Here is a 24,091-nt window from a genome sequence, read left to right on the forward strand (position 1 = left end):
GCAGTCATTGTCTCGGTCACTTTTCTAGATCAATAATCTCCAAAGAGAAGGACACTTCACCTGTTCCTTCTATTTCTTCTCCTGAACCATCGCTTAGAAGAAGGAGGCCTCTCAAGCTCCCTCTAGCTCGAGCAAAGCATCAATTCCTGACTCTGTTTTGCCCTCATCACATCTGACGATGCAGTGCTATATGAACTCAATACCGATTCTGGGTGAAAGAGTCTTAGCCTACTGAGAACCTACGCGTTCATCCTTTCGGCTACTGCTCAACCGCCAAATGTTTCAAATTATTAACAGCTTTCTAAAGTACATTTCCAATTCTACGACAGCGTCTACTTTCAACGCTGTAGCAGTACCAACCCATCCATCAGGTCTTAAGACGAAGATACCTCCTTTCTGCAGGTCCACTCCATATCTGGCATGAGCTGTCTTCTTCGAGTCGTAGAAGACTTTCCCGAAAGGCATGATACCCAGAAGCTCAAAAGCAGAAGGGCCGCTCTTTGCTGGAATAGTAAGCCATGAGATAGGTAATTTTGCATCTGAAAGTATTTTTGATGCTTCAACTGCTTGCGCCAGCTCATTCAAGGCGGAAGAGGTATACTCGGGCTCTCCGGTGAATACCACAACGAAGAATCTCGCGTTGTTTGGCGTCTCTCGGTGCATTCTCGTAACTTCGTTAGTGCCTGGCTTGTACAGTTGTACATCGGGACCTCTTTGACCAGGAGATACCGGTGCAGGGTCTGTGCTAGGTACAAATGAGCCTTGAATATTGGCGCCATTAAGATCGAACGCGATACTAAGCCCTGAGGTGAATGTTGAAGCCTCCTCCATCACTACTCCAAGCACCTCGTTCGGATCGGCATTTGCATCTCCTGACCATCCCAAGGGTAATTGCATCGTCATCAATCTCGAGATATCTTTGTCGTAATTGATGAGCTTCTGGACATTCGGTGATCGTTCACCTTCGTATGTTGCGAGAAGCGAAGCTGGAGCCAGACCACGGAGGACCAAAGAAAGTTTCCATCCGAGGTTGCAAGCATCATGAAGTCCTGTGTTCATTCCTTGTGCAGCTCCTGAAGAATGGGTGTGGCATGCATCTCCAGCCAGGAAGACGCAATCTTTGGTGAAGAAGTGTCTCGCGACTCTTTGTCCGACTGCATAGACAGTATACCAATCCACTTGCTTGAATTCTAGCTTGAATGGTTTCACTGAAGCAATTGCCTCCGCTACTGCTGCAGCTTCGTTGAATTCTGTGTACCCTTTCTGGCGTTCTGCTGTAAATGCGAATCCGATTCTAGTTGCTCCATGATCTAATGCTGCCCATAACACGTTTCCATGTGTGGGAGATTCTATAGCCCCGTAAGTTCTGTTTTTGGGCATATCTGTCTCGATCATCCCATCGATCCGAACCCACTTGTCCTCCGTTGTGCTTCCGTCAAATGGGATGTCCAAGACTCTCCTCACAAATGACCTTCCACCGTCAGCCCCTATCAGATACTTGCACTGAATTGTCTCTTCAATCCCGGTCTCGCCATTTCTGGTCGCTGCTGTGATCTTGTATCCGCCTTGGGCAATACTTTCGTCAACCTTCACATCAGTCAATTCGACTGGCGCCTCTAGAGTCACTCCCAGTTCCCTCAACCTTCGCCTAAATATTTCCTCTTGATACTTCTGTCTCAAAACCAATGCAAAGTCCCACTGCGTATCCTTCATATTCTCCATAAAGTACCATCCTCGCCCTTGAACTTCCTGCCCATGCTTGTCATAACTGACCGTACTCCGGCAAGCAAAGCATTCTTGAGCGAGCTCTTCTGCTAGACCTAACTGGTCAAGCATTTCCGAGGATCGGGGATAGAGAGTGATAGCGCGGCCATATTGGTCTTGAGAACTCTTTAGATGCTTCTCTATGATTGCTATTGATGAGGCGTGTCCGAATTTGGCGAGTTGGAAAGCGGTGACGAGTCCTAAAAAGTACAATTAATATCATTCACAAGAGATAAAATGAAACGGAATAGCTTACCGACCGGACCACCTCCGACAACAAGGACGTCCAGGTGACGAATTGTTTTCTCTAAGCTTCCCATTATGCAGTCGATAGTCTCATGCGATGCGAAGAAGGAAGAGAAGCTCTCTTAAATGAAAGAGTATGTGGTTACTTTTGTTTGACAAGGGTGGGAGTCTGATAACCTGAATGGCTCGCTCATGCCACTATGGTAACATCAGACGTCACAAATAAAGAACTTAACATGGGAAGAGGAACAATAGAATAGTTTTATAGAAGCAACTTGATTGGCGTCATCTTCTCAGATATATTTCTTTTACCTGATTTCGATAACAAAATCGTTATCGCCCGGCGGCGGTCGGTCCAGCCGCTTGATGGCCACCCCACTCTTGAAGACTTTAACAGGTCATCCTTAAGGTAGATATTGTATTGTCGGCGAATGAGTTGAACCTGCTCTTTAAAGGTAAGCTTTGGGGATATTTAAGAAGAGGCAATTCGGTCATCCAAAAGGAGGTGGGGTAATATATGAAGCTACGCCGCATTTGGTTCTCGCTTCTCACTTCGATCACAATTTCCTTCCTTTCCTGTCACTTGAAGATTGTTCTGTTCTAATACAATTTGATCGACAAAAATTAGAAATCTTCAACACTCCATTCCCCGTGACTCCTACTTCCAGCCAGAGTGCTAACGTCACGCTTCAAGAATTGGCCTACACCCTTTTTGGCAATCAAGCCTCCTTCGTCCCTCGCCCAGATGACTTCACCTCTTAAGACTGTATATCTAGGCCATTGATTGAGAGTCTTCCCTTCATACGGTGTGTAATCGACATTATGATGCAACATCGAATTCGTCAATTGGAAATCGTTCTTTTCCGGATACCAGATCGTCAAGTCCGCGTCACTCTCTCCCGGGATCAAGGCTCCTTTTCGGGGGTACAAGCCATATAGCTTGGCAGCATTAGTTGAAGTAACCTCAACAAACTTCTGAAGCTTCAGACGATTAGCTGAAAGTGCCAAGGACAGCCGTGTCTCGACCCCTGGACAGCCATTGGGGATGTATTTGAAGTGACCGTTGGGATGTTCAGCACTGATAACTGACTTCTTGCCAATATTCGTATCCTCGTACAAGAACGGGCAGTGATCAGACGAAAGTACTGTGAAAGTTCCATCTTCTAGACCTTTCCAAATACCTTCGTGATCCTGTTCCCCCTCTCTTGGCGGTGGCGAGCAAACACATTTCGCGCCTTCGAAACCTGGCTTATCGAGATCTTTCCTGGTAAGGAAAAGATACTGTGGACAAGTTTCAGCATAAACTGGAAGGCCTTTCTGTTGGGCCTCGGATATATGTTGTGCTGCAGCTGGAGACGATACATGAACAATTAGAATGGGGACATCGATGAAACCACTAAGTGAAATGGCTCGATATGTAGCCTCGATTTCTGCAACTGGAGGATGGCTAGTAACGTGGTACTTAGGCGCAAATAGTTTCTTCTCTTCCAGTTTCTTAATCGTCCAATCAATGATAGCTCCGTTTTCTGCGTGGATCATGGTGACAATTTTCTGCTTTCTCGCTTCGAATAGTACGTCCAAGATCTCGGAGTCTTTGAGTTGAAGAGCCTCGTATGTCATATATATTTTGAGCGATGATATCCCCTCTTCGCGGAGTGCAGCAAACTCTGAGATTGCTTTCGGTCCGGCATTTGAACAGATTAGGTGAAAAGAGTAATCCGTGTAGCAATTATCACGTGCTAGATGGTGTGTTGCTGCCAGAGCAGAGAGCAGCGAAGGCTCGCTTTTCCGTTGAGGTGCGAATGTGATCAGAGTTGTTGTTCCTCCACAAATCGCTGATCTCGTTCCTGGAACCGGTCAGTACAGTATGAGTGTTCTCCTAGGTTTAAGACCTTACCGGTCTCGTAACTATCAGCGCTTTCACCTTTCCCGAATAATGCAGGTTCTTGTAAGTGTCTGGGTTTGTGTTAATGAAATTCTGAACATTGACAACTGCTATCAACTCACACATGAGCATCGACTCCGCCAGGCATGACCATTCCTCCTTGAGCGTTAATGATCTTCTTGGCCTGAGCGCCATCTAGACCTCCTTTCTGGACTACCTTTGCAATCTTCCCATCCTTGACTGCAATATCAAATTCTCCCATCTTATCCACCGTCACCATCAGCCCGTTCAGGACCAAGAGGTCATACTCAGCCATTGCGTTGCTCGTGATTGGCCAAAAGTTGGAAATGATTGCCTTTGATATAGAGAGAATAGAAATACTTGTCACGAAAAAACCCTCGACAGGGAGAACATGAACACATACTGCCCCACCTTTGCTTAGCTGTCGGCTTTCTCCCAGCCAAAGAATCCTTATCTCCCGACTACCCACCAAATCTGGAGGTTCGCCGCGATGGATGCACGCCGTTTTTGATAAGTTCGCCTATCGGCCAAAGTCGGCTCGCGAGCCGAAGCCCCTTAAAGAAGCGAGACCCACCTTCAATGTCCCAAGCTTTTGCAGTAATTTTGGGTGAGCATGCTATCTCCACATATGTCATTTACTCCTTAAGCATGAATATCATCTTGAGAAACAAGTGTCGTCTAGGAGTAGTTCTTGAAGCATCCTTGATGCCTGAATTTCCCCATTGATTGACTGTTTCTCCGAAAACAAATGGGCGTTCTGCAATGACATGTGGAGCTTTCCCAATAAACTTGCTAGCTGCTACGCCCGCTCTAGAGAAGTAATAGGTCACGGTGGCGGGTCAACATTGCTGAGTTCCAAATTCACTGTACCGTGTAGCCCAATTCGGACTTTCGAACATGAGCAGACAGTGTGCAATATTTACATAAAAGCGCTAATACTTTCAAAAAAGCAGGCTTCCGAGCCACGATTTTATATTACAAAATCTAGCAGTTCATACTTCACGTCGCTCGTCCCTCCAATCAAACTGATGAAGTTTTTCCCTGCGCCCAGAGTGACATCCATTGCAGCACTACCAAAATCTCCACTTGTGCCTGATAAACTCAATTGACCCTGAGAAACCTGGTTCACAGTGACTCCTACTCTCACAGCAGCATCACCTTCATTGGCATACGTGAGCAGCAAAGTCGCACTACCACCAGGACTCTGAATTCCAGAGAAGGCAACAACGGCTTCATCTGTCAAACCAGAGACGACAGCACCGTTCGCGGTAGCGTTAGCTTTGTTGTCTGTCGAAACAGAGGGGCCGGTCAGCAAGGCGTCTACGGCATAGTATGGTCCAGCAGTTTGAGGCTGGGTCCACACTTCAAGCTCGCACAGCCCTACGTATACGCCAGGCTTGTTGAACATATTCACAGAGACAAAAAGTGTCTCGGTCTGAGCGAATGAGAATGTATTGCGATCGTTAGTCAAGAAGGAAGAGGATGTATTAATATTGGCGAGAAGACCGTCAGAGCCGTAGATCTCGATCGTGGCCGGGACATCGACAGCACCACCACGAGCCAAGTCAGAATACAGGGCTAAAGTGACTGAAGATATATTTCGAGGCCGAGCAAATATAATTTGAAGTGTGTCGTTAGGAGATGGACTCTGGTAGTTGGTCCATCTGTTATCTGGAATCGAGTCATAAAACAGGTACCCATCAATTGCTTTGTATGGGTTATCGGCGGAATAAGTGTACGTTGCTATGGCTTGGGGGTAAGAGCCAAGTCCGTTTGGGTTCCCCGCAATGTTCACAGTAACAGGCAGCGCTACGGTGCTCGCAGTCGGAAGAGTGACTTGAGCTTTAGTGCCATTGCCATTGTAGACTTTGAAACCATCTAGAAACACTGAAAGACCGGTTCCATTGTTGTATCTAGTGCCATCCTGGTCGTAAATACAAGTGATGAGGTGGCCGTGGTAAGCAAGATTTTCGAGGGCGAAATATGTCCAATTCTGGGGAATGATTGGGTCAATTTCAAAAATGTCATCTGACCGCGGGATAATCCCAAGCAATCCAGTAATAACATCGTCATTGTTGGTTGAATGCTACGTAGTCGTCATTAACCAAATAATAATGTGACTCCCGGTGGAACTTACATCGTAGTGTTCGGAGTGATTGGTAGAATCAGCACTCCACGCATCCATAGATGGGTAATGAGACTCAGCAACGTATGGCGTCCCGTTCTTATGCTGCGTAGTTGCATACATATCGAGATATTGCACGTATTGATGGGCCGTAATAGATGTGTTTCCAGAGCGGTAAATGGCTGCTAAAGACTTTAAGGTGTGGGCAGCTACAGAAAAATCAGTATGCATTTTTGACAAAGATTTGGGACCCAAAGAGCTCATCTGAAAGGTCGAAATACATCTTCTTTTGATGAAAAGCTTCCGCTAATCATCCCGAAGATCTAGGCTTTCAAACAAATACAGAACAGAAGCAGAGTTTCACGTACTGGAAAAGGGCCACGATTGTCCTTGCCAAAAGCAACAGTAGTCTGAAGGCTTGGTCGCTGTATAGTACTGTTCGAGCCGTCAGTATAATTACACGCTCAAGGGTGCCGCGCTAGAAGCCAAAAATCAAAGCCTCGTGAGGAACAACTCGCAGCGCACTCCCAAGAGCTAAGCAGTGATACACAGTAGTGACGGATTGACATGAGGAAAAGCTTACCTGATTACGGACTTCCAGAGTTGTCGGACCATATGTAGTCAAGAAACCGTCCGGATCGAAGAGTTCTTGGATAGAGACGTTGGCATATTCTGGGGTCAAGCCAATGCCAAAACGATACGGGAAGATGCCCACTTCCTCTCTTCCCATGACTCTGGATAGATTTGGGTTATTTGGCATGATAACGTCTACGAAGAAATTCTGCGAGGGATCCCACAAATGGTCATAGAGCGATTGTTCCAGCTTTTCCGCTTTTTCCGTGAACGTTGCAGCTGTATCATTGTCACCTGCTTGCATGGCAACTTGAACGATTGCTCGAGTATTCGCAATCATATAGGCATTGACATTTGGTCTGTAAGTGTTGGGCCCATCTAATTGAAGCTGCAGTCAGAATCTCAGTGTCAGTAACCCTCTTTTGTGTGCTTCAGGATCAAACATGCATGTCTTGGAGTCCACTCAGAGCACCAACTCCAGAACATAACTCTCAAGACAGCAAGTAATATGAAGTTGCACTCCAAGAACTTGAGGCTTACCTGTCCACCATCCGGCGCTACAATATAACCTGGTAGGCTATACTCCTGAGCGTCAAAATTGGGAGTGAAATAGTAAAGACCAACGTCAGAATCGAAAACAAAATCCCAGTAGCCAAACAAACGGACCATGTCTGCTAGCTGTTCAGTCGTGTACTGGGAGTCCCCAGTGACTTGAGAACGTCGAAATATGGCATCTAATATCCAATGAGTGTACTGAGTCGTGTTTCCCGGTCCTCGTAGATACGCCAGAACATAATCATCATCGTAGATCTTGCTCCTCAGCCATCTTGCTTCGTCAATCTGATGACCGGCTGCCGCATCGATAGTGTTGAGGGCTTGGGCATATCCTACGGGTTGTACAAACTCCGTGAGAATATATCCAGTACCGGCAATAGTATATCGATGATGGCGTTGAATTGAAGACCAACGGTAATAATAAACATCCTGAATATTTGAGTTCGGGATATCCTATGATGCAAGACGAGTCAGCCTACTGTTTGGGAGCATTTGGCAAGTAGGACTTCGTGTTACACGATCAAAAGCAAGCAATTAGCTTAAATATTTTTGAAACAATGAAAAAGGCCTCTTTTTGCAGCAAACCTACAATGTACGGAATATTGTTCTTCAAAAATGTCTGCCCCCAGAAATTGCTAATCGGACTATCATGATCGAGGAAATTCGTTCCCGTGATGTTGATATTTTCGGGTTGTGGAGGGGCTTGAGCGAGGACTGCAGAAAAGAGCGAATTGATCCTCAAAAACCACGACAGGACATGCATCTTGAGAAAAAGGTATGGACTTTGAGGGATAGACCATTTGGCCAAGAAAGGACCAAAATAAGGAGAATTTTCCGGCATTTTATCAGCAGCTCCCCTCAACTTGACGAAGTCTAATTTGGAGGATCACCAGGATCGTGGCGGAGCCATCTTCGACCCCTCAACCGAAAAGCGGAGGTGAAATGCTGATCTACACGAAAATATGCGTCAGCTGACTTTTGACATAATCGAATGACAATTATGTGCTCAAGAATGATTGACGTATTCAACGCGTTAAGTAAGCTTCGAAACCAGAATCTCATCTGGAAGTGTTGACTCAGTATACGGCATTGGCGGTAAATTCATGTCTATACTCTACTTCGTTTCTAGCACATTATACGCAAATAAATAATAGATTAAATTTCTAGGCAGTAGACGCTTTGTTGCAAAACTTTGAAAACTTTGGTTCTAAACCCATGGGTCTGAATCAAGTCAAGGTGTAGAAGCTATGGGCGTGGACTCGTCTTGAGGTCACATTGTGACTCTTTTTCCAAGCCCCCAAAATTCAGTCAACGTTTCTTCTCCCATTGATATAAGTCTCCTCGAAGAGGTACCAAGCGGGACATCTCACTTGAGGTGCTCCAGTAATCTATCGTGAATATCTTTTCATCACCAGCACATCCATAGGCACCTGGATATAACATCCGCTCGACGAACCCTGAAATTCGCCATGGCTTCATTGTCTATCTTGTCATTCAATCTAGAATGCAACAGGTGATGGAGTGCATCCGAATTCTGTCCAACTAAGGGTGTGTGGCACACAGGACACGCCAGAGGGGGAAACTGTGTACCAGGAGGCGGGATAGACAGGACATGTCCCAGTGGCGGCAGCAGCCGCTTCGGTAAGAGTGAAACTCATTGTCACGTTGTAGCATGCTGAACCTGTATATATGTAAGTTTCCATTGTCTAAAGCAAAGACAAATAATCGAAGTATAGATTGTGATTCGTTAAGGAATAAACCCATGCAAGTCCGCTTACCTTGGACAATTTGTAGATTCACTGGCGTGCAGGTCGAACCATAAGCTGGATAGGATGGATCACTGAGATCTGTAGGTCCCTGGAAAAGAACATCGATCTCTCCACTCGTATCCTCGCAAAATAGGGCCTGGTCTCCTACGAACGCATTGTTGATCCATACGAGATATCCATTCGAATCTAGGGTGAACTCCGTGCTGATCGATAAAGCCGGGCTAGACGCTTCGAATGTCATCCAGGTCATTCCATTACTCGTAGAAAGATATCGGCCATCGGATGTTGACAATTCGCCATTAGAAAGTGTAAATGTGATGGTTGGGTCGCATACAGCATCTCTATTTGCTGATTGGGGGGTGAGGTAATATTCGTTTGATTGACGTTTGGAAACTCCGATAGGCATAATTTGAAGGATCACTTTGGAGGTCGAGACTGCGGGTAGAATGATATGGGCTGATGTGGGATTTCGCTCTGCAATCGTAGGTGTAGCAACTGGCGCTTGCCCCTCTGTTGTTGGTTCTACAGGCTCCGGAACATCGGAGATGAAAGTTGGCCCTGTTGATGGCTCCAATGGCATGGGAATATTGGAGATCGTCTGTGAGTGAGTATCGTCTGTAGCCAAGTGTGCCTCAGACGTCGGGTGCTGTTGAACCCCGACTGTAGATGATTCTTCTATGAGAGGTGCTTTCTCGGTCAACGAGGTACCGTGCGTGGCTGCTTTTGCTTGAGTTGTTTGTCCCAGTTCCCCCTCTGAATTTATAAGTTCAATTTCAACATGCGATGTTGTAGCTTGTTCAGCCACAATGACATGCGTTGTCGAGGACGTTGTTAGATCAGGCAGGATTTGAAGTTGTGTTGAAGTGACGGGTATCTCGGAGCTTGTTTCTTCAAGGGGTAATTGGACATGTGTAGATGAAGTAGACGCCGTACTAGTCACATCCCGAACCGGTATTGGCGTGGTCTGAACAGTAGAACTAGTCTGTTCTTGCTCAACGGGTGTGGGAATTTGACTACTCGAGGTTGACGAGACTTTGCCTGGCAAGGAAGTAGACAGAGCAACTGGACCTGATGTAGATTGTCCTATCTGCTCAGAAGTGGAAGGGGTAAGTGGCGTGGTCGATATTTGATCCGGGGATGTGCTTGATAATGGGACTATGGCTGTGCTGGTTTGATCCTCCGCTCTGGAGCTACTCACAACGCTTGAAGACGGCGAGGGAGGGCCCGTAGATGTTTGGTCTTGAATTGCCGAGGTGCTACTCAAGACGCTTGAAGACGGTGAGACTGGGCCTGTAGAGGTCTGGTCTTGAATTATTGAGGTGCTGCTTGACGATGATGGTCCAGGCAATGAACTTGATTGTCCCAATACCGAAGATGATGAAGAAATTGACGTCGACGGTGAAGGTACATTTGAGCTTGTCTGTCCAGGAGAACTCGAGGAACTGCTCAAGATTGTGAGATCTGAACTGGGGCTCGTCTGAGCGAATGAGCTAGAAATGCTGCTAGACGAAGAGCTCGTAACTTGAAGCGTAGAGGACTGGTCGGTCTGAGACGTGGACTGGTTCGTAGAAGGTATTGACGAGGAGGATGAAGATGATAGTGGGAGCGAACTAGAGCTACTACTAGATGATGAGGACTGACCAAGTTGAGAGGTCGATTGACTTGTCGAAAGTATTGAGGACGAGGATGACGAGGACAATAGAGACGAGGACGAAGATGATGAGGCCGGAATAGAACTAGAAGGACTGCTTGTTGAGCTGTATATTAAGACGCTCGAACTTGGACTTGAGCTCGAGGATAGCGAACTAGATAGTGATGAAGATAGCGAGCTTGATAGTGAAGGCGATATTGAGCTCGACAGTGATGAAGATATTGAACTCGAGGTGGAAGTCGGCATCAAGGATGAAGACGACGAACTTGAAGAAGAATACACTGTAATAGTGCTGGACCGACTACTACTGCTGGATCGACTACTACTAGATGACGAGGATGAGGTCGAGCCAACGGTCGTACTAATACAGACAAATGTTGAGGATGGAGTGATATACCTAGGCGCATAGGGCACAGAAGATACTAGAGCTCCTGGAGGCCCATACACTCCAATAGGACCAGTACCTGAGCCATCTCCGGCGTCGTTCCCAATATCACTCCCTCCACATATTTCTCCATACGCTAAGCCAGGAGGGTCGACGCCACCATTGTAGCCACAGGCGACATTGGTACAGTTCCAGGCCGGCAATTGCGTGTTCACAAAATTAAAATTATTTCCACAATAGCAATACCTAATGATTTAGCACTTTCAACCTCAGGCTTGTGAACAGAGAAATAAACTTACACACCGCTGTCGAGGTAAAACATAGTCAACGCGGCGTAAATCGTACCATTGCCGCCGGACGTACTACAGAACGACATGCAATCTTCGGCCGTGTAAGCGTCAATGTTGACGAATGCGGTACCAATGCTCCCCGCCTTGTAACAACCGAGATATTGGTATTGAGGGTATGCTGGGAACCCCCAAGGTGCTTGGTTTGGCATAGTCGCGATTACGGGAGTCCGAGCATTAGTGGCTCCGGTGAAGTACTGCTTGGTAGTACTTATTTGGTACTGAGAATTGACCGACGAAAAGCAAGCCGCAGGGTACGTGGCTGCCCCTAACCGAGGTCCCGGAATAGGTGGTTCGTAGCATCCAAGGTAGTTGGGATTACGATAAACTGCGTATGACTTCGCTGATGTTTGACCACAGCAACTGTCTCCGAGGGTACAAGATCCGTCTCTAGGTGTTTCTTTAGTGTTGTCTAATCAGAGTAGGAGTTTTAGACATACGGCAAGCCGGATACACAACCGAAGTTACACTGAGAAGTCTGGGCGTTGTCTGGTACAAGCTGAAAGGTATTTCTCGTAAACGAGACACCACAAATACAAGAGACAGTACTACATAGATTAAATTTATCAGCCTCTCACAATATGTTCTGCTGATACAAGAGAAATACTGACCCGTCCCCATTCGTCGCTATTGCAGTATACGCGGAATTTGTAATCGCACAGCTCACCGTGCAATCCGTGAAATGGGAGAAAGTGTTGTTATACCCATAAGGAATCATCCCCATGTTGACTGGATTGTTGATTTGAAAGCAACCGAGGTAGGCATAATTGTTTTGCTCTATGGTTATGTTGGAGTATTCCGCAAAGGAAGTATCCTCCCAGGTCGCAAGAGCATATTGCCCCTTATATAGGGCCGTATTGTTGTAGTCGTATTGGGTAGCATAATACCCCATACGCCATCCACATTGTGGCTGCGAAGCATCTCCGTAACAGAAAATGGCTGGGGGGCCCGGCCAACTATTGGTACACGCACTCCATCGTCCAGTGGGTGCTGGGTAGACTGACCCAGAAGTCCACGTCGGTTGAATTTGGTTGTCAGTAAATGTTATGGTGTGGACGGTGGCGACGACTGGGTAAGGATTGTCATTGTATGAATTGCATGCACATAGACCCATAGTCATCATGGTAAAATGAAATCCATGACTTCGACAGGCAATGGTACAATTCAGTGGAGTTTCCGAAATCGTCCAATAATTTGAGCCAGCTATAACGAATCCTGGAAGAGATGTATCGCCAGTGTCTACGTTATTGTTAGTTTATAAGTTACTGGAAAGAATAGAAAATGCAAGGCTGGGTTACTTGTTACAAAGAAAGGTGCATAGTAGAATCCACTTCCTTCAAGTAGACCCGCACGGCCAGTGATAAGATTAAATGTTGCATTGATTTTACCCGACAGTTGGCAACCAATATACATTTGCCCAGTGCCATTCATAAGACCGCCGCAAGCCTTGTTCAACAAAGCGGATGGATAACCATAAGAGCCGCCCCCCTGACCATGGACAAGTCCAGCGAGGTACCATATCCATAGGGCGATAGTAGTGATTCGAGTCAACATTTCGGCGAATAGCATGTACGCAGTTTAGACGCGATATCTGATAGTGATGCCGGTAGTGAGCCTGGAGGATGTGTATTTGGGAGAGTGAATGGGGAGAGAGGAGGTGGAGTGGTCGTGATAGATAGGCAAGAAGGAATGTGTTTCGGACATCCCTGCGTGCCAAATTATATTACTTCCACCCCCTTACTTGCATAAAGACATGCACTAAGAATCATACCTTGCATTTCAATTCACCATCCCGATTCACGCTTGATCATGGTGGGAACTCTGGATCATTCTTGCGATTGTCTTGCAACATGATCAACATGGCTTCAACCACCATGGCGGGAAACAATACCGAACTTACCTTGAAAATTGATTCACACCGCTTCTCAATAACCCGGTCTTCTGAGAATTTCCAATGGCTAGCGGCTTCTTTCCTCCCTCTTCCCTCTTTCGTACAGCTCCCGAATCCCCATCTTCGGGTGTACCGTATAGCCCATGATCCTTTTTCTAGCTCTGCAAATCTCCCAGGATTTAGAAGGCATCAGACTCTCTATAGAGTACGTATGAGCGATCTGTTTGGGTGCCACATGAGTGACAAAGTTACAAAGGACCAAGGGTATTGTGAAGAATCATACCAGACGAACTACATTACTTACTTGCTGTAGTTTCTTCTTGGACTGGATGTCCCCAAGATCTAATTATTCGCTACCCGTTCGGTCACTCTCACCCACACTATGCCAAGTTAGCACTGGATTTTCTCCTGATAAAAGAACCCGTTGAAGGTCGAATAACCTTCGTGAATCCAATCCAGCAAGATTATAAAGTGGCACTTACTCTCACTCTGCAGCCACAGTCCCACATTAGTACTACGCCACGGCTTCGTCGGACTGACAATCTGGAAATCAAAACATCGAAACAATTCAAAGATAGCCTTATTCAGCTCCAGCGAAGCAACATTCTTTCCCAAACACTGGTATTTTCCGTACCCAAATATCAATTCTGACAGCTTTTCCATCATTGCGAATCTTTTAACCTCATCCTTGGTTCCGCCAGTCTCAAGCTAGCGCTCGGGTCGGAAGAGGTCTGCGTCGGGTCCGAAAGTAGTTTTAGAGTGCTGCATTCCCCAAGCTGACCATCCGATGTTGACTCTGCCTGGAATATGGACTTCTTCTCCGGAAGCTAGGGTGAAGTTGTCGCCTTCAGGTGGAGATAGTTTGGAGAGCATGCCTGTGACAGGAGGCCATATTCTGAGACCCTCTTTGATCACCGCTTGAAGGTAGGGTAACTCTTTGGCATCAAAATCTTTGATCACACCGCTCCGCGTCGCCCGGCCCTCTTCGACGGCGGTGTCGATCTCTTTCTGCAAAGTTCGATAGACGTGAGGATTCGTCATGGTATGCAGCAGGATTGAGCGGATAGCGGTTGCAGTAGTATCAGCTCCGGCAAGAATTTGGAGGACGGACTCGATCATAACATCGTCCTCAGTCAGGCCACGTGAGATGAAAGACGATAGCATGTCTTGACGGACGTCGGTATCTTTAGCGGCGAAGCGTTTTGAGGCAAGTTGTTTCGCAACCCTACAGAGTTCTTGTCAAAGTCTTTTCTAACATCTGAACCGGTCAAAGAGATTAGAGGGTATACCCCATCAATTTTCCTACCCCTTTCTCGCTTTTATCGCTTGGAAAAAGTAGGGCTCCAAACTTGCTCTGAAACAGTGCCCTCAACGCGGGAATGGTTGCCATTCTCAGTATTGTGGGAATCATATCTTCTGTGTTCTAATGATTGAATTAACATTGTGAAATGCCCTGTGATAAAAAGAGCGCTGCAGGTCAGGAGCTAAATTATAGGCAATCGAGAATGATCTTAAGACAGCTCATCGCTTCACAGCCCCAAACCAAAGAATCTCAAGTCAGTATTGAATAAGGTTACCTGGATATAGCTAAATGTGTCATGGTCGTCTGTCAGATTTTGAAATGGCTGTCCGAACGCTACGTCAGTGATAACATCCATTGTGAAGAAAGACGCTTTTCGTCCCATGTCAACCGGCTTGAAGACTTTATCCGAGGATATGTATTTGCGTCTGAGCAAGTCGATCAAGTTCTGCACATGACGCGAGATTGTGGGCTCGAGGGTGGGATTTGTTTTACCAGCATACTGGAAGGTATTTAGCAAGTGTAGTGAAGTCATCGTAGAAGCTTACACCATCTGCCATCTGCGCCCTTCTCTTAGTATGTATTTCTTCATCTTGTTGGCTGAAGATATTGTCTCGGCCAGGAGGGAGTCGTAGTCCAGCATACCAATCTCCTTTCGTGTAGGGAGATCTGGCAGCACTCATGCGCATCCAAAGCTCTGGGGAGTTAGTGACCAAAGTATTTGGGCCAATGCAAGCAATTGATCCTGATCAACTCTCAGTAAAGTGCACGATAGAAGGATCAGAAAGGTACCATATTTTTCACACACATCGGCCAGCACAGCATGTTGCGAGTCTCCAAGAGCAGCTTTTGCGAGCCACAAATCTGTAAATTTGGCGGCCCACGGCCCTCTGAAAGCTTTCAGACGTCGATAATTACTATGCAACAGGGCTCCGTAGAGCGCGGCACTTGCTGCAAGGAGGCAGTATGTGTTCTGCACACAAAACTGGAACACGGCGCTGAAGACGGACATTGTGCAAAGCTGGCGAGGAAGTTGTGACTGATGAGAAAGGCGGGGAATGTTCTTGTTGTAGGAAGATAACTTATCATGAGCAAAGTTTTCATCCGGGACCAATGAACGTATATGGCGCACGACCTGAACGGCGATGTTGACCTTTTAGGACAGAACCTGCAGGGCTTCAAGCGGGGCACCGTCAAATCCAGCCAGAGCGTAACCTTCTCAGAAGTCTCGAAGATCACCAGTCTCGGATCGGGACGGGCCGAACGAAAGCGCGGTATTGCATATCGCGGTCAATGAGCGACTGGGCTGTACCCTCGAGCGCGATCCCGGGTTATTGGAAGACGTTGCTTGCTGGCTTGATGTGTACCACTCACTTTTTCTTCGACGGACAGTCGCCAAGTTCATCTTCTTCTTCATTTAGTAGATAATCCTGCAGTGACTATCAGACATATACTGCGAAACCATTAAATTGAGAGCCCGTCAAGCATGTCTTTACTCAGTCGCAACGACTGTGAACTCCTTCAAAGCCTTCTCCAAAGCTCGCATATTCCGGGGAACAAATTTTGCCTTATACCTGTGCGGCATGGCTACTAAACTTGTAGGATCCGAATTTCCAGAGACTGGATGACAATCGATGTCATCGGATTTCTGTATTTCGAAGGCGTTGAGCATGCGAATGAAGACAATATATAGCTCACGATTCGCGAGAAGCGAGCCAGCACACATTCTGTAGCCAAGTCCATAGGTGAACATTGGAGCATCAGGTTGCTCAATCCATCGTTCTGGGCGAAAAACTTCTGGGTCCTGCCATACTTCATCATCTGGCTGATGTTAGTCTTTGGAGATAATGAATGTCGAGTGGAAGTAATACCCATGTTGCAAGCCCAAGCATTTAAGAAGTATACCGTGCCTTCTGCGATCACGATACCTTCGTAAGTTACATCTTTTATGGACACACGGGGTAATGCGAGACGAAGGACAGTGAAATATCTTCGAGAATTAGCACAGGTCCAAACGAATGGTACAGGATTTCCTCGTACCTCAGGCACTCTCGCACAAGTGCAACAATATATGGGCATTTCTGATCGTCCAGTGCGTCGCAGAGAGGCTGCTCTGCAGAGTAGAGTCTAGCAATCTCTTTCCATGCTTTCTCTTGTATGTCTTGCCGCTGCGAAAGAAAGGCAATGCTCCACTGCAACAGAGTTGTTATCGTATCCAGCCCACCAGAAAGCATGGTCAAGCTAATTGATGTAAGTTCAGCATCGTTGAGTTTGGCTTCTTCATCACTGTCAATGAGAATCTCGAAGTCAGCATAGCGCTTTCACATATTTCTGCGGTAGGTCGCAGGAATGGATCAATACAGTGGCCCAAAGACCGTAAGAAAGAAGTGGCATCTTTAGAGACTTACAGTATGACATTTGCTTGGATGCATGGGCTATGGGTACCCTTCTCCATGCGTTCTTCCAAGCCCTTATTCAGAGCTTTCAGGTACACATCCCGACGATCTCGCATTTCTCGGGCTTTCTTTGACCCGAAATTAAAGGGATTTAATCGTAAAAGCGGGACGTAGTCTTGAAGATTGCCTGTGGTACTCCGGAATTTGCTAACTTCTTCTTCCACATGTGTTATCTCCTCAAATAGAGCGTCCTCTTGACTATCCATCCGTATGCCCCAGTTGAGGGTCAGAGCAAGAGACAAAGACAGCCGCTGGATCATTGGCATAGGGTCCACTGGATCGGTACCGGCTTTGCCATATCTGAGAAGTTCCGAGACAAAGTCTTTGCTTTCGAGATCTAGGTGAGGTATATATGTCTGTATCGAAGGTCGATTGAGTGCAGAAGCTGCGCCTTTGCGTCTTCTCTTGAGTGAGTCGCTGTAGGGCGAGGTGCCTATCGTTGTGCCTGCAGTGTTTGAAAGTACCTGTAATTACTTGGTCAGATCAAATCCCCGCCTCCAAGTAAGGGTTAAAACGGTACCTTGCTGTGCACGAATTAGTACTATAGAGCCGATAAATGACCTAGTAGTTCCAAGACTTCAAAGATATCTCGCGAGCTATCGCAAGGGACTGCAATCGCCCGTCCGTATTCATATCCAAGTTTCAGAGATAGTTCTAGCTTCAAACCTCTTTTGAACTGAAACATAATTCAGTATAGAAATTGGCTTACTGGAACGTATAGAATTCTGGTCTTGAACTTAAGGCCTGAGCATGTTGGCCAAACAGTGCTTTCGCCGATGCTGCTGAGTTTACAACGACAACAGGGATATTGCCTAGCTGTATCTGGTAGACCGCGCCATGAGTACGAGCCCATTGTCGGTACTTCTCTGCAGCATTCGTTCTGATATCCCAAAGATTGCCAATCAGAGGCAGGCCACTTGGGCCGTTCAAGCCCGATACTCGGGCCTGTCTGCGAACAAATTCATTGGCAACAGTGTACAAGACGGGTACGGCCAGTGTCACCCAGAGAAGGAAGTGTGCTGGCTGCTCAACAGCATAAGTTTGGGTGAGATGAAAGATGTCGATGATAGCCATTGCGCTTTTGCGGGATACAGGAAGATTGTAGGGACATAGGAAGGACGGGCACGAAGGATAACAAGAGTGATTATATTCATAAGTGAAAGCATCGATTCACGATGAGTACAGATGTAAGCTTTTCAGACTCGTGGAATGCGGAACTGTTGAAGATTGTGGGGTTGCGGGGTGCAGGCGGGGAGGAACCATGGCGGAATTGACCCCGCGATGTCAAAGTTAACAAACATTTCCGAGTCGCACCTTTGTATGGGTGGAAGAGTGGATCGGCGATCATTAGAAAGAGGTTGGAAATGGTTGTATGGCTTCGAAATGGCTCTTGCTATGATATGGTGCCATTTTTCACACCCTCGTCATATGCAAGGACGGCTTGAAGCAGAATCTGACACCCCAATGCGCAGTCTTCCGCAGTCGTAAACTCTGCAGGGTTGTGACTTATTCCGTCTCGGGAGGGAACAAATATCATAGAAGACTTGACCACTTTGCTTGTCCACTGCAACCAACAAGTTAGCATGACAAAGGTACAAACTTGACAATAATGGGAATCAATAGAAGAAGGATTGATTACAGCAGCATCATGGCCAGCACCACTCTTCATCTCCACAATTTGGGATCCTCCCACCTCCAAAGTAGCTGCAGAACGGACTGCCTCAATACAATCCTCGTGAAAGATACTTTCTGGAAGTCCCCACGTTTTGACGACTTCGAAACTTGTGTTGTTGCTCTCTGCAGCTATAATCTCCTCGAAATTTTTGAATATTGCCGTACAGAGTTCCTCCACCATTCCATCTGTAGAACAACGGACGTCTATAATAAATTCGACTCCACTCGGAATTGTGGCCTGGCTCTGAGTATCGTTTGAAAGAACACCGACGGTCGCTACACCTAAATTTGTAGATTTCGCTGTGTCTCGCACAGCTGTGATCAGTCTTGAAGCGGTCACTAAAGCATCAGATCTGCCAATCATCGGAGTTGTTCCAGAATGACCTTCAACTCCTGAGACCCTCACCCTATGCCACTTCATCCCTTGAACAGACGTAACAACACCGACTTTCTTGCCAGCGGCTTCAAGCTTAGGCCCTTGTTCAATATGAAGCTCGAAATAAGACTCGAGGCCGTTTTCTCTGTAATCGCAAGGCGTATCTCCCAGATAACTCGTTACTTCGAGAGCCTTCCTCATAGATATGCCCTCAATGTCCTTGATTTCCCAGCAAGCCTCAAGTCCTGTAGCAGACTTTGTACTCCACACTCCTGATGCCATCATCGCTCCAGGGAACCGTGCCCCTTCTTCGTTCGTCCAGTCGATCAGGGTGACTGGACAGTGTGTCTGTACATTGTTCTCCTTCAGCGTGCGAAGGACTTCAAGGGCAGCTTGGACCCCAAGGATTCCATCGTAGCGGCCACCAGCAGGCTGAGTATCGAGATGGCTTCCCATAGCAATGGGCTTCCGTTCTTTGGCTAGGCCAGCCCGCATTGCGAAGATATTGCCCATCTGATCGACCTTCACATCGCACCCCAGTGCCTTGCATTCTGCCACCAACCAGTCTCTGATTCGTTTGTCCTCCTGGCTGAGTGCGAGCCTGCGCATACCCGTTGAATTCGCCAGTGCCCCCCATGATGTGCAAGTTGACTGTAAAGTCTCGTTGAGTCGGTCGGCATTGATTCGAAGGCTCGATCGGTCTGTCATTTCGTCTTAGTCTGGATTGCAAGCGTAGGAATTATGGAGGAAATTATCCCGCTGATAGACGGGACGTCGAGCCATTTCGTTGTAGTAAATTTAAGATTGTTGAAGGCTGATTTATTAGAGAGTGGGGGATTCCGGGTGCGTTGTTGCTGTGACACGCTTCATCTTTTGGGAAGTGTTAGCCCCCGTGTTGCTTGCAATACCAACTATTGCGATCTGAAGAAACACCTCGCTGCTACGAGCTCTTTCGTCCTTTGGTATGCTCATGAATTTGTGGTTTGTTCTTGCCCCTTGCTTCGGTTTCATAATAATTGCATAGATGTAATGTGCAAGCCAGCACAAGGTGAGATTTGGTTTCTCGCTCAGCTGCAACGTCTTCTCAGAGGCAACTCAAGGTGCTGATCAATTTCCGAAGTACAGTAGTTGACTTGAGTTTTAACTAAGCTGCGAGTTGACAAGATGTCTTCGCACCAGGAAACCCATCAAGTATCTTACGATAAGGCACAAATCTATGCCTACCTGACTAGAATATCATTTCCATTGGATCGGTCAATGATATCAGACGTTGTACGGTCCAAGGACGGGCTTCAATATCTATCTTCTCTTCAAAAGTATCATCTTGCCGCGATCCCATTTGAGAATCTGAGTTTGCACTATTCTAAGGAGCACACCAATTCTTTGAACCCCGATGATTTGTTCGAGAAGATAGTAATTCGCAAGAAGGGCGGATACTGCTTCGAGAGCAATAGCCTTTTCGGAGTGATGCTACGAAGTCTGGGCTTCGATATTGTTTCTGTTGGCGCCAGAGTGACGCTTGTCAGTCCTTCTGCCGGTTGGTTAGTTTCCTCTTCGCGAAACTGTCTTGTGCTTTGATGACTATTTCATATTGCTAATCTTCTTTAGGGATCATCAAGTGAATCTTGTGTCCATAGCGGGAACGACTTATCTAGTAGATGTTGCATTCGGAGGTTCTGAGTCCAACCTTTGGCAAAGATCTCCATGCTAAATCTTGCTGCTAGCTTCATGCCCCACCCGTCCTATGCCTCTGGTCCATGGCCAAATCTCACGATGGGGTGCCACTGTCGCAGAAACCAGACTGACTTTCCAAGACCCCTCGAACGCTATTGTTCAAGGCCTCTGGGCTCTTGAACACCGAGTGTCACCCGCGAATGAGTGGACACCTAGCTACACCTTCGCATTAACGGAATTCTTCCCCAAAGATTTTGAGATTATGAATTATGCTGTTCGTTCCCAACCAACTAGCTTCTGGACTTACAGCATCCTCTGCTTGAGAATGATATTCGATGAGGAAGTTGACGACATCACTGGCTTGCTGGTTCTGCAAGGTGACAGACTAAAGCAAAGGATACACACCGAATCTGAGACGCTCATGCAATGTGCTGATGAGCACGAGCGGGTTGAAGTCTTAGAGAAGCATTTTGGAATCCATTTATCTCATGCGGAACAGCTTGGCATCCTTGGTACAGTTACCCAGTTGAAAGGTGGCTTTTCTCTGATTTAAGAGGCGTCCATCTTGCCGTCATGTCTGTTGCATCGGGCAGACAATATACACATCCCAGCTTGTGTCTCCCGAATCTCGTTCCTGAAGAAGCACATTCAATACTAGTCAATAGTCTTGCAACATCTACAAACCTACACACAAGGATCCTCCGCTCGTCAATGTAATGACATTTCCCGGCCCATAGTCGAACTAACCACTTGAGGGCCCTTTTACCGCGTCCTAGCTGCAATCTCCGAAATGTTTCTGTCCATTTTGTCCATCATCACCTTTGTTACTGCTATCATCTGAGAAGCCGTTGCGGGAGATGCTTCGTCAATGGCCATGTCTCAATCACAACTCCTCTTGGGTGTTGATTTGGGGCGGATCTCCACCAGCTCAGAAACTATCTTAAGCTCAACAGAGTTCACTGGGCCCTGCAAAAACCTGCCCAGTTCTTCTCCCGTTGCATGATCTCGAGATTCTTTCCGGTGCCCAGCTGACATTGGATGTCTCTAAGATCGTTAGGCACAAGGAGATCTTGCCACAGCGCATCGTCTATAGACCGGGAAGTTATCTGCTAGGTTCCTGGACCGTATCTGCATCGTCTAAATTACTCGAAAATGTATTCGTTGCATCTGCCGTTCACCTACGTAGCCTCAAGCCATGTCTCCCAATCAGCCCCTCCTCATTAGCCTTCCGCTTGCTTTCTCAGTATGGGCTTGATGTTGAATTGGAAGCTGCATGCTCCCGACGCCAATCAGTTTGGTTTCGGCACATTTGGCAGAATTTGACGAAATCTGAAACCTTGATCCGACTTGTCTTTTCGAGTATCCATGCTTTGGATCTGGTGTCTTCAACTTCTTCAGTGATCAAAGAATCAAATGTTTCGAATCTTCATTTTCACTGAATATCTTTGGTAGCCGAAGTAGGAGTCTCGTCAGATGTGCCGTTTTGTGCTTCACCATTTCTTGGCGGCAAGAAGCAAAATCTGCTTTGCCACAGGCTTTTCCAGCTTCCCAGGCGAGCTTAAGGGCTTGATCAAGAGCAGGATTGAGTATTAGCAAAAGTAAGTCATAGTACGAAGCCCGACATACTGAAAGCATTGACCATAGCCAGAACATATAAGAACTGGCTGCGCTGTTGCTCTTTCACCACCACTTCCTCATTTCACAATCAGCTTCTGCATTCAGTCTTTATCACTTACCCAAGTCACTCATTATGAAGTTCACAGCTCTATTCCTCGCCGTCGGATTCGCCTCTGCTATTCCTCAACCTCTTCCCGCTTCTTGGTCAAATACTGGCGAAAAGGGCTCCGAAATTCAAGAGCTTTTCAAGCATGTCAGCCCACTGCAGGGGAATGACTTAGAGGCTCGATCACTTCCCACTGTACGCTCTTCCTGTCACCACGATATCATCTACTAAATCTAATAATACGCAGTGCCACCATGACAATCTTTTCCGTATCTTCCTTGACCATCGGTACAGTTCAAGTGCCAGTGCTTTCTGCAGCACATATATCACCTCGACAATGGTTTCAACGATCGTGCCATTGACCACCACGACTATCACCGCAATGGAGACAGCTGCCACAGCATTTTCAACTGTCATTGTGTAAGTACTTCAATATTTGATGTTCATTGATCACAGAGCTGAGAAAACGCTAGCCTCGCGACAGCAACATCTACAACCCTAGCCCCTGATGCCATTATCACTGTTGCTCCCAAAGCAAAACGTCAGGCTCTTGCTGGCTGCCCGGGAAAAGCTGGTACCTATCCACCAGCCCGCATTAGCAGCGCTTGTTCGTGCTTGGTCACTCCGGCATTGATGATCAGCACCACGACTACCGCCGCGCTCTCGACTGTCACAATTGCTGTAAGTACAACGTCAAACATACGAAGAGAGGTTGCTGACCTACATGAAGTCAACCATTCAGATCACAGCAGCCGCTACCATCACAGAAACTAGCACAACCGTACTGGTAAGTACTGCTTCTCCAAGATCCCGGGTAGGGAATTCTAATTGGATAACAACAGGATGTCGCTGGCCCGGCAGCTGCCACCTCTACTATCATCGGTAGCCCAGCACCTGCGTCGTATTGCTCGGCTGGCACGATGTTCGACCCTAATAATGACGCTTTTACTGTACACTGCGCCACCTCATACGCTTCGGGCGGAGCCACCCTTTACAGCACCATAACGGCGATATCATACCAAGATTGTCTGAATTCGTGCGGTGCTAATGTTAAGTGCCGGGCATTTTCGTATCTTCTTACTGTTTCGAGCAACAATTGCTACCTCTATGGCAAAGGTCTACTTACCCCCTCCGTTGATCCTACTATGGACAGTGGTGTTGCCTAGGGATACGAACGCTAATATGAGAGGATGTCGACGGCGGATGAAGGGCAAGAGGCGGTACCGATGAAGTAATGTAACTTTCGTGGATTGTTTTTTTGGGTTCAGGGCCTTTAATATATTGTTTCTTTGCAATCCTCCAACAGACCAGTCACTTCAATAGATTTAGATATGGAAACAGATTATATCGTATCTCGTATCTCGTATCTCGTAGCATTGTCATTGTCATTGTCATGAGGTCTTGCATGATTGTAAATTCTAGGTTGTTAGATCGTCCGGTAACAGGTCTCATCGGTGAAATATTCCACGAAAACCCTCTCTACGGATAACTCGCAAGATTTTTTGATGTATTTCTTTGGATCCTGCACTTTCAAATTGCCATGACCAGCTGCGATGCATAAGTGTGATATAAAATTAAAAGACCAATCGTAAAATACCTACCTACCCGAAGAAAATCTGTGTTCTCGGCAAACCTTCCGTCCCAACACGAGTCGCTCAACGGAATGAAGACTTGAA

At 46.8% G+C, this 24,091-nt stretch overlaps 8 protein-coding genes across 8 annotated transcripts; 2 read left to right on the forward strand and 6 right to left on the reverse strand.

Annotated features, from left to right (window-relative positions):
* Positions 1–66: 66 nt before the first annotated feature.
* Positions 67–2,465, reverse strand: LY89DRAFT_636654 (FAD/NAD(P)-binding domain-containing protein). The gene is made up of 2 exons (XM_018211494.1): positions 2,021–2,465; positions 67–1,964 (listed from the first exon to the last, which is right to left on the reverse strand). Exons 1-2 carry the CDS (start codon positions 2,082–2,084, stop codon positions 283–285), a joined length of 1,746 nt encoding a protein of 581 aa, XP_018076882.1. The 5' UTR covers positions 2,085–2,465; the 3' UTR covers positions 67–282.
* A 33-nt stretch (positions 2,466–2,498) lies between these two features.
* On the reverse strand, positions 2,499–4,378 carry LY89DRAFT_607199 (D-hydantoinase). The gene is made up of 3 exons (XM_018210448.1): positions 4,018–4,378; positions 3,908–3,966; positions 2,499–3,857 (listed from the first exon to the last, which is right to left on the reverse strand). Exons 1-3 carry the CDS (start codon positions 4,209–4,211, stop codon positions 2,635–2,637), a joined length of 1,476 nt encoding a protein of 491 aa, XP_018076883.1. The 5' UTR covers positions 4,212–4,378; the 3' UTR covers positions 2,499–2,634.
* Positions 4,379–4,551: 173 nt separating this feature from the next.
* LY89DRAFT_777624 (Six-hairpin glycosidase) lies at positions 4,552–7,932 on the reverse strand (the record flags this gene model as incomplete). Its single annotated transcript, XM_018222151.1, has 7 exons — positions 4,552–4,726; positions 4,915–6,002; positions 6,054–6,250; positions 6,410–6,476; positions 6,625–7,002; positions 7,155–7,622; positions 7,759–7,932. 7 exons carry the CDS (start codon positions 7,930–7,932, stop codon positions 4,552–4,554), a joined length of 2,547 nt encoding a protein of 848 aa, XP_018076884.1.
* A 5,622-nt stretch (positions 7,933–13,554) lies between these two features.
* Positions 13,555–15,524, reverse strand: LY89DRAFT_693885 (pisatin demethylase; the record flags this gene model as incomplete). The annotated part of the gene is made up of 7 exons (XM_018216666.1): positions 13,555–13,592; positions 13,695–13,920; positions 14,008–14,437; positions 14,502–14,635; positions 14,790–15,014; positions 15,061–15,257; positions 15,305–15,524. The coding sequence occupies 7 exons, from the start codon at positions 15,522–15,524 to the stop codon at positions 13,555–13,557; spliced, it is 1,470 nt and encodes a 489-aa protein (XP_018076885.1).
* Positions 15,525–15,764: 240 nt separating this feature from the next.
* LY89DRAFT_302569 (cytochrome P450) lies at positions 15,765–18,201 on the reverse strand. Its single transcript, XM_018206579.1, has 6 exons — positions 17,678–18,201; positions 17,489–17,492; positions 16,921–17,432; positions 16,553–16,798; positions 16,384–16,502; positions 15,765–16,333 (listed from the first exon to the last, which is right to left on the reverse strand). The coding sequence occupies exons 1-6, from the start codon at positions 18,040–18,042 to the stop codon at positions 16,005–16,007; spliced, it is 1,575 nt and encodes a 524-aa protein (XP_018076886.1). The 5' UTR covers positions 18,043–18,201; the 3' UTR covers positions 15,765–16,004.
* LY89DRAFT_302560 (amidase) lies at positions 18,202–19,846 on the reverse strand. Its single transcript, XM_018206578.1, has 2 exons — positions 18,608–19,846; positions 18,202–18,532 (listed from the first exon to the last, which is right to left on the reverse strand). The coding sequence occupies exons 1-2, from the start codon at positions 19,724–19,726 to the stop codon at positions 18,362–18,364; spliced, it is 1,290 nt and encodes a 429-aa protein (XP_018076887.1). The 5' UTR covers positions 19,727–19,846; the 3' UTR covers positions 18,202–18,361.
* A 1-nt stretch (position 19,847) lies between these two features.
* On the forward strand, positions 19,848–21,408 carry LY89DRAFT_302717 (arylamine N-acetyltransferase 1). The gene is made up of 4 exons (XM_018206580.1): positions 19,848–20,066; positions 20,198–20,559; positions 20,627–20,691; positions 20,743–21,408. The coding sequence occupies exons 2-4, from the start codon at positions 20,276–20,278 to the stop codon at positions 21,243–21,245; spliced, it is 852 nt and encodes a 283-aa protein (XP_018076888.1). The 5' UTR covers positions 19,848–20,066; positions 20,198–20,275; the 3' UTR covers positions 21,246–21,408.
* Positions 21,409–22,085: 677 nt separating this feature from the next.
* LY89DRAFT_302772 (uncharacterized protein) lies at positions 22,086–23,754 on the forward strand. The gene is made up of 5 exons (XM_018206581.1): positions 22,086–22,610; positions 22,663–22,835; positions 22,889–23,096; positions 23,146–23,202; positions 23,258–23,754. Exons 1-5 carry the CDS (start codon positions 22,443–22,445, stop codon positions 23,579–23,581), a joined length of 930 nt encoding a protein of 309 aa, XP_018076889.1. The 5' UTR covers positions 22,086–22,442; the 3' UTR covers positions 23,582–23,754.
* Positions 23,755–24,091: the final 337 nt, after the last annotated feature.

The sequence above is a fragment of the Mollisia scopiformis genome (assembly GCF_001500285.1).
Source record: "Mollisia scopiformis unplaced genomic scaffold LY89scaffold_3, whole genome shotgun sequence".
In the NCBI taxonomy this organism is placed as follows: domain Eukaryota; kingdom Fungi; phylum Ascomycota; class Leotiomycetes; order Helotiales; family Mollisiaceae; genus Mollisia; species Mollisia scopiformis.